We start from the raw sequence: 14222 nt of genomic DNA, 5'->3' as shown, positions 1-14222 counted from the left end.
GAGACACATGGAGTAGATCTGAGCCCATCATAACTAATCTCTCAACACTAGAGTTAAAGAGAAATTCTTAAAAGTGGCCAGAAAAAAAGACATGTTACTTACAAGGAATGACATAAAAGTAATAGTAGATTTATCATCAGAAATACTGAAAGCAAAAAGATAGTGAATCAATATCTTTGAAGTACTAAGAGGAAGAAGCTAGAATTTTGTGCCTCTTGAAAATATTTTTAAAACACAAAAATGAGATGGAGAGTTTTTTCAGGCATGCAAAAGCAGAAAGACTTTATCACCATCAGATCTGCATTAGAATTTGCGTGAAAGAACATTTTTTAGGCAGAAGAAATGATACCAGAGAGAAATACAGATCCACTTAAAGAAATGAAGAGGATCAGGAATAGGAATACGTGGGCAAGTATATATGACTTTGGCTATTATTTAAATCTTCTTAAAAAGTAATTGATTGCTTTATCTATAGATTCAATGCAATCCCTATCAAGCTACCAATGGTATTCTTCACAGAGCTAGAACAAATAATTTCACAATTTGTATGGAAATACAAAAAACCTCGAATAGCCAAAGCGATCTTGAGAAAGAAGAATGGAACTGGAGGAATCAACCTACCTGACTTCAGGCTCTACTACAAAGCCACAGTTATCAAGACAGTATGGTACTGGCACAAAGACAGAAATATAGATCAATGGAACAAAACAGAAAGCCCAGAGATTAATCCACGCACATATGGACACCTTATCTTTGACAAAGGAGGCAAGAATATACAATGGATTAAAGACAATCTCTTTAACAAGTGGTGCTGGGAAAACTGGTCAACCACTTGTAAAAGAATGAAACTAGAACACTTTCTAACACCATACACAAAAATAAACTCAAAATGGATTAAAGATCTAAACGTAAGACCAGAAATTATAAAACTCCTAGAGGAGAACATACGCAAAACATTCTCTGACATACATCACAGCAGGATCCTCTATGACCCACCTCCCAGAATAATGGAAATAAAAGCAAAAATAAACAAATGGGACCTAATTAACCTTAAAAGCTTCTGCACATCAAAGGAAACTATTAGCAAGGTGAAAAGACAGCCTTCAGAATGGGAGAAGATAATAGCAAATGAAGCAACTGACAAACAACTAATCTCGAGAATATACAAGCAACTCCTACAGCTCAACTCCAGAAAAATAAATGACCCACTCAAAAAATGGGCCAAAGAACTAAATAGACATTTCTCCAAAGAAGACAAACAGATGGCTAACAAACACATGAAAAGATGCTCAACATCAGTCATTATCAGAGAAATGCAAATCAAAACCACTATGAGATACCATTTCACACCAGTCAGAATGGCTGCGATCCAAAAGTCTACAAGTAATAAATGCTGGAGAGGGTGTGGAGAAAAGGGAACCCTCCAACACTGTTGGTGGGAATGCAAACTAGTACAGCCACTATGGAGAACAGTGTGGAGATTCCTTAAAAAACTGGAAATAGAACTGCCTTATGATCCAGTGATCCCACTGCTGGGCATACACACTGAGGAAACCAGAAGGGAAAGAGACACGAGTACCCCAATGTTCATCGCAGCACTGTTTATAATAGCCAGGACATGGAAGCAACCTAGATGTCCATCAGCAGATGAATGGATAAGAAAGCTGTGGTACATATACACAATGGAGTATTACTCAGCCATTAAAAAGAATACATGTGAATCAGTTCTAATGAGGTGGATGAAACTGGAGTCTATTATACAGAGTGAAGTAAGCCAGAAAGAAAAACACCAATACAGTATACTAACACATATATATGGAATTTAGAAAGATGGTAACATTAACCCTGTGTACGAGACAGCAAAAGAGACACTGATGTATAGAACAGTCTTATGGACTCTGAGAGAGAGGGAGAGGGTGGGAAGATTTGGGAGAATGGCATTGAAACATGTAAAATATCATGTATGAAACGAGTTGCCAGTCCAGGTTCGATGCACGATACTGGATGCTTGGGGCTGGTGCACTGGGACGACCCAGAGGGATGGAATGGGGAGGGAGGAGGGAGGAGGGTTCAGGATGGGGAACACATGTATACCTGTGGCGTATTCATTTTGATATTTGGCAAAACTAATACAATTATGTAAAGTTTAAAAAATAAAATTAAATTTAAAAAAAGTAATTGCTTAAACAAAAATAATAACAAAGTAATGTGAAATTACTTCACATTAAAAAGTAAACTCGACGACAAAATAGCACAAAAATCAGAAAGGAAGAAATATAAATATACTATTGTAAGGTTTTTATACCATACCCTAAATAGAATACTACTGTTTGAGGGTAGACTGTTACAAGTTATTTATGTCCTAAAGCAACCATTAAAATAACAAAATAGTTAAGTATAGCTAATAAAAAAAAAGAAATGAGAATAATAAAAATGATAAATTAATTCAAAATAAGGCAGATAAATGAAGAAGAAGGGCTAAAACAGGACAAAAAATAATCAAGGTGCTAGATTTTACTTCACCATATGAACAATCACCTTGAATGAAAATGCTCTAAATAATATAATTAAAGACAGAGACTGTCAGACTGAATTTAAAAAATCAAGACAACGAGACACTGTCTACAGGAAACTAACTTCAAATATGTACACACAAATAGATTAAAAGTAAAAGGAGAGAAAAAGACAAACACACTAACCTAACAAAAAGAAAGCTGGAATAGTTACATTTAACAACAAACAAAGTAGATTTCAAATCAAAGAGTATAATCAGGGATAAAGAAGGTCATTTTCTGAAATAAAAAGAAGCCAATTCCTAAACATTTGTGCATTCAATTAGTTTCAAAATTTAAGAAACCAGAGCCAAGAAAACAACAAAATGAAATAGAAAAATGCTTAATTTTGCAGAGGAACTTTCAATAGTAGAACAAACAGAAATTAAATAAGGTTATAGAAGATATAGGCAACACTATGACCCAATTTTACCTAATTCACATTAAAAAGCATGCAGATTATGAAGGAAGAACTAATACTATCTTTATTCACATAAGATATGATCGCCTATATAGAAAACCCAATGAACTCTACAAAAAGGCTAAGGCTTTAATACTGAGTTTAACAAGATTGCAAGCAACACTTTGCATGTTAGCATCAACACATAAAAATCAGTTATATTTATATTTAATAGTATAAAAACCCAGAAACTGAACATTTTAAAATACTATTTATAGTAGCACTAAAAGCATGAAATACTTAGGGATAAACACAACAAATGATGTGAAATGCCTGTACACTAAACATAACAAATCATGGCAAAAATAGAGATCTTCATAAAAAGTTATATATATATATATATATAGATAGATAGATATACTGTATTTATAGGTCAGACAATTCAATATTATTAAGATGTCATTGTTGTTGGTCACTCCCTAAGTCATGTCCAGCTCTCTGCAAACCTATGAACTATAGCACGGCAGGTTCCCCTGTCCTTCATGATCTCCTGGAGCTTGCTCAAATTCATGTCCATTGAGTTTGTGATGCTATCCAACCATCTCATCCTCTGTCATCCCCTTCTCCTGCCCTCAATCTTTCCCAGCATCAGGGTCTTTTCTAATGAGTGGGCTCTTCGAATCAGGTGGCCAAAGTATTGGAGCTTCAGCATCAGTCCTTCTAATGAATATTAAGACATCAGTGCTCCCCAAATTGATCTATAGAATCAATGCAATAACCAATCATTTGTACTGGGTTGAATATTGTGCCCTCTTAGTCCCCTGTAAAATTCACATCCATCAGGAACCTCTGAATGCGACCTTATTTGGCAATAGGGTCTTTGCCGATGTGATGAAATTAATATAAGGTCACACTGGATTAGGATGGGCCTTAATTCAATGACTGGCATCCGTATAAGAGGAGGAAATTTTGGATACACAGACACAAGGACAATGCCATGTGAAGACACAGAGCACAGAGACACACAGGGAAAATGCAGTGTGATGACAGGCAGAGAGTGGGATGATGGGTCTACACACCAAGGAACACCAAGGATTTCCAGCAACCACCAGAAATTGAGAGGCATTTAAGAACCCTCCCCTAGTGCCTTCAGAGGGAATATGGCTCTGCTGACACTTTGATCTTGGACTTCTAGCCTCAGAACTGCAAGAGAATAAATGCCTGTTGTCTTAAGCCACCCAATTTGTGGTGCTTTATTACAACTGCCCTAGAAATCAAATCCAATGTCCTGGAAGTTTGTAGAAACTTACAAAGTGACTCTAAAATTCATATGGAAACTCAAAGAACCTAGAATAGCCACAACAATTCTGAAAAAGAATAACAAAGTTGAAGGACTAACCCTCTCTGGTTTCAAGACAGTATAAAGAGGCAGTCATCAAGATAGTGTGGTCCTAGCACAAAGGTAGGTAAAAGGATCAAAGGAAAACCACAGAGCCCAGAAACAGAACCATACACAGATGGACAACTCATTTTCCACAAAGGTACAAAGGCAATTAAGTAGAATAAAGCTAGATTTTTCAACTACTGTACTGCCATATGTAAAGAAATAAATTTCAACCCATACTGACTGACTCTGGCGTTGAAAGGCACTAATTTTTTCCTCCAATTTTCATCTTATTAATTCCTTGTCCTCAAAGAATGTTAACGTGTTCACTTTGAAATAAATATCCACTGAAAGAAGCAGCAGCTGGTCCAGAAATTTGCTATATTGAACAGAATAGCCAGCGTGGTATTTAAAAGCTGGTTACAGATACCCAGGAAGTGAGTGGTGCACATGTAAATAATTTCAGGCTGGCCCCATCAGAACAGGTGAAAAAGGGCCATCTTGTGAATGTATTTTGCAAGCTTAAAATTTTATTTTGATTTGATTTACTAGGCAAGATAGGAAGATTTCATGAACTTAAAATGTAAGATGCAGCCTTACGTAAATAAATAAATACATAGCACTGACTTGATCCCAACAGTCACACAACTTAAAGGCTGTGCTGATGTCTTGCTTTTTAGCACAGCAGGGTGACAGGAGGGCTTGGAGGAATAAGCTAGAATGTTCAGAAGATAATCCTTCTGGATTTGTAAATGGGAAAGCTATATCAAAGAGAGAAAATATGCTGAGAATAGATTTAGGCCAAATAGTTGGGGTATCTGCTGTGAAAAAAATCCTCAAACAAGCCATCTTTTCTTCCTCACTGCCAATTGACAGGAAAATCAGCAAGAAGGAACCCTGCTCCCCTAGCCCTGCCTCTCAAGGGGTCCCTGCACTTCTGAGCACCTTCCTCGAAATTTTTTAGGTCGTTCTCTGGTTGTGTATGTGGGGGGTGGGGCTTCCCCTGTAGCTCAGTAGTAAAGAATACACCTGCAGTGCAGGAGATGCAGGAGACTCAGATTCTGTCCTTGGGTTGGGAAGATCTCCGGGAGGAGGGCATGGTAACCCATTCCAGTATTCTTGTCTGTGGAATCCCATGGACAGAGGACCCTGCTGGGCTACAGTCCATAGGGTCACAAAGAGATGGACACAACTGAAGTGACTGAGTACACATGCACACACTGGTGGTGGGGACCAGAAGTGCCATCAGAGCAGAACACCCCTGGACTAGGATCTGCATGGGCATGGCCCCCATCTTTCCTCTTTGGAGCACTGTCCCACCCTAACTCCACAGGGAGGGTCCACCAAATGCCCCAGGAATCTGGGACTCATAAACCACCAGATTGTCTTGAAACTTGGTGGCCAGTCCTGCTTCCAAGAAGGTGGCTGGTGAGCAGACTGTTCCTGCTGGCCAGCATGTCATTTCACTTCGGGGATCCCATAAGACTGGCCACCAGGATGCTGCTGGTATGCTCATGTCATGTGACTCAGACTGTTTATATGGAGAGCCCCCTGACCACCTGTATAAAAAGCAGTAAGATTTTAACAGGTGATCAAGACCAAAAAACACAATCATGTATATACATATGTATGTGCTGTACTGTGCTTAGATGCTCAGTCATGTCCAACTCTTTGTGACCCCATGAACTGTAGCCTGCCAGGCTCCTCTGTCCATGGGGATTCTCCAGCAAGAATACTGGAGTGGGTTGCTATGTCCTTCTCCAGAGGATCTTCCCAATGCAGGGACAGAACCGGGTCTCCTGCATTGCAGGTGGATTCTTTAATGACTGAGCCACCAGGGAAGCATACACACACACACACACACACACATATGTGTGTGTGTGTGTGCATGCGCTTATATACACATATATGTTTACACACATATATATATATGTATATACATGATTGTGTTATTTTGGTCTTGATCTCCTGTTAAAATTATATTTTTTTGCCACAATTTGGTTTCCAGGGACATAATACCTTTTCAATCTTCCTTTTAAAAATGTTTACCAAATATCCACTTCCTTAGAGTATCTGGTTGGGGGAGAATGAGAGATTACTTGAGAAACTCTGACTTAAAGAAGGTAAATAGGGATTTTGTCACGGAAGTTCTCAGAGCCTGAACATTTTTGCTTTTTAACTGTGAAAAAGCAAAAGGAGATGCAGCCCTCCCAGCCTCCAATGACCAAGGGGATCTCAGGGGACTAGATGGAAAATGCTGTTTTCAAAGAATAATGCAGGTGTGCGCAGACTCACACACACACACACACACAAAGGATCTCTTTTTTAATTTAAGTCACTAGGAGTTAAAAATAGGGAGAGGTGGGTATGTCCTGTGGCAGGTCCATTTCTATAAACACAGAACCAAAAAAAACAAAATCAGCCTTGTGGTCTAGATAAGCAGGCAAGTCCCTGTACATAGATATGGCTATTTCCAGAGAAGATTTTAGGAAATATACATATTTCCAGAATCCACATGCTACAGTTAAGGTTTAGGCCATTAGAGGGCTCTGTAGACCTGATGGATTTCTGTTTCTAACCCCAGGACACACTCAAGAGAGAATTATCACTCTGATGAAGCAGGGTGTACGAAATACATCCAATTAGAGACAAAGGATGTTTCATTCATTACATCTTGAACTTCTGGGTGGGATTCATACAAATGCTTTTCCTCCCCATTAAGCAAATGATAAAAATAGCAAACTGAGGATGCAAACCTATTTGTTAAATCTAAAATGACTTATTAAACATTTAAAAATATTAAAATAAAACATATATATATAAATATATATAGTATATATATGAAGGAATATATATACTATATATATATATATTAAATATATGTATATAAAGGAAATGGTAACCCACTCGAGTAGTCTTGCCTGGGAAATCCCATGGATGGAGGAGCCTGGTAGGCTAAGGTCTTGGGATCGCATGCAGTTGGACACAACTAAGCGACTAACACAAACACACACACACACACGAATCACTTTGCTGTACACCAGAAATTAACACTGTAAATCAAATATACTTTTATAAAGAAAAAATAAATAAAATTAAATAAAGCTAGATTATATCCTTCAATAAGGGAGCAAGCAGACTAAAATATAAATCCTTGCTTTACTCTTTCTCTTAACATGGTGATGTGAGACTCACAGCCACTGAGTCAATGGAAATGCTTCGACTCATTTCCATTATTTTACCCCATCAAATACACTGGGGTTCACCTGCTATAGCCATGTTGCCACTTAGATCCAGAAAAAAAAGATAGAAACCCTTTTCTGCCTCCTCCCCAGATTAAAAGAAAACAATATATATCAAGACAAATCCCCCAAAGTGCACCCCCATAATGTCTCTGGGGGTTACTTCCTTCACAGTCCCCTGGCACACTGGTGGACTTGACCCAGCCAGTAAGTTAGAAAAGGTGCTAGTGGGGGGATGCCTTTCCTTTCCATTCCAACAGCCCGGGAGCCTGAACACAGGCTAGCCAAGCTGCGGCAAGGATGGGGCCGCTATCAGCTGATTGTGTCGCTGCAGTGGCCACAGCTGGAGACATTTCAGGTTTGACAAGTGCCTCCTCACCCTCTCCCCTAACTCTTGACTTTGCTCATCAATCTCTCTCACTCAACAGCACCAGCCAAAGTTAACCCTCTTAGAAGGACTTAGGCACCTCTTCTGGCATCTGCATTTTTTTAAAGTGCTTTGATTCTTTTTCTTCCCTCCACTGTGAAGGACCCTTATGTGAGCCAGCAAACCAAATAAAAAAACACTGTCGAAGAAAGAACATCTTTGAACCCCGTCTTTACTTCAGAACTAGTCTACTTGTTACATTTTCTCTACTTCAGTGGCCTTGGCTGCTACATGGAGATGTCCTCAGCTAAGCACACACGGCTTCTGGGTGACCATATTCTTTATTGGAGATGGAATTGAGAGGATGCTCTTGAGGGGTCCAGGTGACAGCAACTTCAGAAAGGGTCTTATCACTCTAAAACACTCTCACTTTAAAACTGATGAAGCTAAAAACAGAACAAGCTGTTAGAAGTACAAAGGCACAGAACAACTTGGACGTGAAAACTTCTCCAGTTTGGTGCCAGGGCCACGGTGGATGCTGGGTAAGATTATTTGGCTCTAAAACCGCTACCCTGGTGGCATCTGTGTATCCACAGATATTACTGGTCCATGCACTGATAAACATGCAATTCCCTTTCCTCAAAGGAGTTGCTGCTGCTGCTGCTAAGTCACTTCAGTCGTGTCCGACTCTGGGCGACCCCAGAGACAGCAGCCCACAAGGCTCCCCCGTCCCTGGGATTCTTCAGGCAAGAGTACTGGAGTGGGCTGCCATTGCCTTCTCCCCTCAAAGGAGCTACTAAATCACATTTCAAGCCCTAATTAGCTTACCAAATTCAAATCTCCTACAAACAACAGGAGAATGAAAACAATAGCAAATGGCGTTGCACTGATCCATGAACACCCTCTAGAGAGAGACGAGACATTACGGCATACCACTGTGCTACTTTTAAGTTTTTATTTTCTGAACCCCTGTTTTTAGTACATGATTTCTGTTATTATTGATAGGATGCAATTGTAATAGGGATGTTGGACATAGAGCTGTTATTTGTGTACTCAGGAATTACAATGTTATGTTTGCACCCCTTACAAAATGTTAAAATTATTTCTGACTGTGAGAATACCAGGAGGAAATGGTATTGGCATGATCTCTGGGGACATTCACTCTTAACAAAGACACGGCTTTCACGAAATGAGGAGCTGCTGCTGCTGCTGCTAAGTCTCTTCAGTCATGTCCGACTCTGTGCGACCCCATAGACGGAAGCCCACAAGGCTCCCCCGTCCCTGGGATTCTCCAGGCATGAACACTGGAGTGGGTTGCCATTTCCTTCTCCAATGCATGAAAGTGAAAAGTGAAAGTGAAGTCGCTCAGTCGTGTCCGACTCTTAACGACCCCATGGACTACAGCCTACCAGGCTCCTACATCTATGGGATTTTCCAGGCAAGAGTACTGGAGTGGGGTGCCATTGCCTTCTCCAAGGTATAACATCGATGGTAGCTATAAATGGGTACACACACCCAGGTGTCTTTGAAACCAGGGGGAACACAGGTGGTTCCCTTTGCCAAGTCATGTAAATGGATCCATTTACTCCTACTAAAGGTTAAGTCGTTCAGTCGTGTCCGACTCTTTGTGACCCTGTGGACTGTAGCCCACCAGGCTCTTCCATCCATGGGATTCTCCAGGCAAGAATACTGGAGTGGGTTGTCATTTCCTTCTCCAGGGGATCTTCCTGACCCAGGGATCGAACCCAGGTCTCCCACAATGCAGGCAGACGCTTTAACCTCTGAGCCACCAGGGAAGCCCATAAAGGTTAAAGACTTAATATTTCTAAAGGTTAAAAGACCTGATATTAACCTCTTTGAATTTTATTTTCCTATTCTCTACTAAGGAGCAATATGAAAAAATAATAAAAGGTGCAAATATGTATTAATATACACCAGGGATTCCCTGGTGGCTCAGAGAGTAAAGAATTTGCCTGCAATGCAGGAGACCTGGGTTTGATCCCTAGGTCAGGAAGATCCCCTGGAGAAAGAAACGGCACCCCACTCCAGTATTCTTGCCTGGAGAATTCAATGGACAGAGGAGCCTGGTGGGCTACAGTCCATGGAGTTGCAGAGTTGGACAAAACTGAGCAACTAACATTTAACACTTCTGTATTAATATATATTGATATCACCAAGATGCTGATAAAGTAACAAAAAAGTGGAAGTGTGACCACCATCAGGGGTTGGTTATATTCATCTGATAAAATACTCTGGTCAAACTTTGATTTTTTTGTAAAAGATAATATTATGACATGAAAAAAAATGCTCAATAAGATTAAACAGAAAAGTCAGGAATATACAACAATATAATTTGAATTTTGTGCTGCAAAATTTGACATATACTTAGAAAAAATTAAAATAAAATAAACCTCTGGTGGCTCAAATGGTAAAGAATTCACCTGCAATGAGGGAGACCTGGGTTCGATCCCTGGGTTGGGAAGATCCCCTGGAGTGGGGCCTGGCAACCCACTCCAGTATTCTTGCCTGGAGGATCCTATGGACAGAGGAGCCTGGCAGGTTACAATCCATGGAGTTGCAAAGAGTCAGACACGACTGAGCGACTAAACACACACAGCACACAAACTTAAATGCACCAGTGGCTATGTCAGAGCGCTATGATTTAAGGGCTTATTAAGATTCTTCACTTTACACTTTTTTAGTATTTTCCAGCTTCCTAAAGTAATGATTCACAGCTCTTAATAATGGAAAGAAGGAGTCTTTTCAAATACTGTACATCTGTCACTTGAGAGTCCTTCAGACACATCAGGTAATTAAAGCAAACCTGAATAACAACTAAATTTCACCATTGGCTCTCACATCTGCCACCTTCTCCAGAGCTAAGCCGTGAGAGTCCCTCTGCCATGGAGCGTCCATGGACATCCCGGCTCTGTTTCAGGTGCTCACCTGGGAAGGTGTGGTCACACTGATTTCAGGAACAAAGTTGTCCTCGAAGAAACTGATGATATTCTCCTGCTGTAGCTCCTTCGTTGGGGTGACTTTAGGAAGAGGCGGGACAGGAGGCCCTTTCCTTGTCTAAGAAACATCACACACAAACAAACAGGGTTTAATTCAGCGGAAGATGGCATGGCAGACATGCAGAAATGTCTTGGGAACAGAGCCAGGGGATGAGATTGATCCCTGATTCAAATTCTGGTCTGCACTGAGAAATCAGCCCACCTGATTCAGGCAAAGAATGCCTGCTTGTAGCTATGGTGTGACAAATAATGGTCCAATAAGGAAAATTCAGGCCACGAGACTCCATCCATCTTAACACAAGTGCTGTATCACAGCACTGCGGGGCCATGTACCTGTGCCTCTCAAGTTAAAATAAGGCCATGCGTGTGTGCGTGTGGGTTAAGTCGCTCCAGTCGTGTTCGACTGTGTGACCTATGGACTGTAGCCAGCCAGCCTACTCTGTCTATGGGGATTCTCCAGGCAAGAATACTGAAGTGGGTTGCCACGCCCTCCTCCAGGGGATCTTCCCAAACGAGGGATTTAACCCACATCTGTTACATCTCCTATATTGGCAGGCAGTTTCTTTACCACTAGTATCACCTGGCAAGCCCAAACTAATGCCATACCTTCTCCAAAGTCAACAGCAAATGATTTCTCATTTCAGCAGCACATTAGAGTTCTAGAACTAAAATCTAGCAAGATTTCACTAGAGTCAGTGAGACCACTGTGGGCAGCATACACCTCACTCTGCACTCCAGTATTTTGGAAAGGTGGCTCAGCAGTAAAGAATCTGCCTGCCAATAAAGTAAAGTAAAGATTCAGTCTCCAGTGCAGGAGACTCAGGTTTGATCCCTGGGTCGGGAAGATCCCCCAGAGAAGGGAATGGCAACCCATTCTAGTATTCTTGTCTGGGAAATCCCATGGACAGTGGAGGCTGGCTGGCTACAGTCCATGGGATCACACAAGAATCAGACATGACTTCGTGAATAAACAACAAATAAGCACTTTAGAGCTCTATCCATTATTCACATCTTTTCGCAACGATCTTTAGTTTCAACCATACACAAGAAAGCTTGAGCTGGATTGGACACTTCAAGTTTCCCCATAGGAATTTCATTTTCTCCAAAAGAAGGGATAATGAGGGTGGCTGTTTTTCTCTACATTTGCCTTTGCTTGGCCCTTTCTGTTTCTTTCAATCACTTGTTCCATCACTTTTGCTGAGTGCATGCACAATATGCCACGGGTGATACAAAAACAAATGGGAACTGACATAAACATCATGGCCGTTCATGCTCCAGGTGTTACCTAAAGACTAACAGGAGGGAGGCCACGTGCAGAAGGCAGGATTCAACAGAGCCTTAAAAGTGCAAGATGCTGAGAAGATGAGATCATGCGAGTCTCAGGAAGTTGAGATCATGGAAAGAGATGTCTCAACCCACTAAAGCAGAGGGTATGTGAGGAAACATAAAAATCTGAGTAAAAAAGGGGAAGTTTATTCCTTAGTGATGATCCCAATAGCCAAGGCTCACACTGAAAACTCCTGTCAATGACTGTACCCCACGGGCTTATCCCAGGTGGGGTCAGCTCAGCCTGGGTTCTTCCGGTCCCCCTCATACATGTGACATCTTCCTACCTGTGAGGGTGACCGAGGTCGGACTGGTGCAGGAGATGCAGGTGCCAACGTGTGATTGGGACTTGCTGTCGGGCTCGGGATGGGTGAAGCCTCCTCAGGTGGCGAAGGCGTCTTTGCAATACGGAGAGGACCCGAGTCGCTGAATGAACACAGAGGGTAAGCAAGGTGCTCTCTATGGAGTGGTCCTTATTTCTCAGGGGCCTTCCTTCCCACAGAACTCTCAGGCATGACAGGCACTATTGGTTATCTACTCCGTCTTCCTGTTCATCCTGGTTATTAGTAACGGTGACGCAATAACTGGTGCCATTCATTGTCCCTGTCTGCAAGATCCCATTCCTACGTTATCGCTGCTGATCTCAAGACCCAGTGCATTATTGTCTCCACTTTACACATAAGTAAAGTGGGGCACAGAGAGGATAAAAAATCCCTAACGTCACTGGAAAATTTCGTGGATCCAAATTCAGACCTTAATAATTTGAACTCCTATTCTTTCCACTGAGCCAAATAGCTCTGCAAGAATCTTCCAAACATAAGCTGAATTAATTGAACTAATTTCACTTTTGATTTATAAGAGAAACCTGCTATGGCATAATCTATAGCAAAACCTACCCTGCCCCACCAAGTGATAAATTGGCTATTAAAAGGCATCCCCAGGACAAATGTTCATTAAGATTTGGTAGGCGTACTTTCTGATAATATTTAAAAATTAATTTGTTGTCTCGCTTTCTACACCTTACAGCACAATAACTCAATTCAGACATGTGCAAACGAATTATGTGATGGATGAGAGTCTATAATGTTTACTGAGAGCCCATCATGCTCCTGGCCCCAGGCCAGATGTTCGTGATCAGCCCAAATGCAATGGTTAACCCACCACTGGGGACACATCCTACTCTCTAAGAATTTCTAAACTCTACAGATTGAAGGAACAAGTCTGTACCCCCAAATAAATGAGCACGTACACAGCAGGAGGATCTACAGATTCAACGGGCCGAGGGAATGGGTCCCGTGGACAGGACACGGACACACACATGATTGGAACCTTGCCAATCATGGTCTCCCCTGGGAAGCACGGCCACCAATCTATGCCTAATGGAGGCCCCTCTGAGCTCACTCACCACCTCGTTCTGCGGAGGAACGTTGAAAAAAATGAAGAACATTTGTTAAGTGGTCGTGGCCCCATTTTCTCTTCATTGTATCTGATTCAGCAGCAACGAAATTTCCAGATACCTTTTTCCCCCCTCAAAACCTTAAACTTTTTATTTTTGTATTGGGGTATAACTGATAATGGGCTTCCCTTGTGGCTCAGTTGGTAAAGAATCTGCCTGAAATGCGGGAGACCTGGGTTTGATCCCTGGGTTGGGAAGATCCCCTGGAGAAGGGAAAGGTTCCCACTCCAGGATTCTGGCCTGGAGAATTCCATGGACTGTATAGTCCATGAGGTCGCAAAGAGTCGGACACAACTGAGCGACTGTCACTTTCACAGCAGATAACGTTGTGGCAGTTTCAGGTGAACTGCAATGCAGCTCAGCCGTACATATACATGCATCCATCGTCCCTTCATCTCTGTATAAGGAAGCCACCTTTCCCCGTGTACTTCCTTCCTAAATCACCCAAATGTCATTGTGATATTCTTATTACATTTCG

General features: G+C 41.5%; 1 protein-coding gene across 2 annotated transcripts in view; it reads right to left on the bottom strand.

Moving 5' to 3' along the window:
* AMPH (amphiphysin) overlaps positions 1–14222 on the bottom strand; it is a 218248-nt gene that overhangs the window by 50882 nt on the left and 153144 nt on the right. For both annotated transcript variants that reach the window (XM_044946824.2, XM_025291402.3), the window contains exons 10-11: positions 12576–12714; positions 10892–11020 (exon numbers count right to left, since the gene is read on the bottom strand). In XM_044946824.2, the coding sequence (XP_044802759.1) occupies positions 10892–11020; positions 12576–12714 (268 nt within the window). The remainder of the gene's footprint in view (positions 1–10891; positions 11021–12575; positions 12715–14222) is intronic.

The sequence above is a fragment of the Bubalus bubalis genome, chromosome 8 (assembly GCF_019923935.1).
Source record: "Bubalus bubalis isolate 160015118507 breed Murrah chromosome 8, NDDB_SH_1, whole genome shotgun sequence".
Lineage (NCBI taxonomy): Eukaryota > Metazoa > Chordata > Mammalia > Artiodactyla > Bovidae > Bubalus > Bubalus bubalis.
Note: the sequence above shows the minus strand (reverse complement) of the source record. Positions and strands in the feature narration are given on the sequence as shown.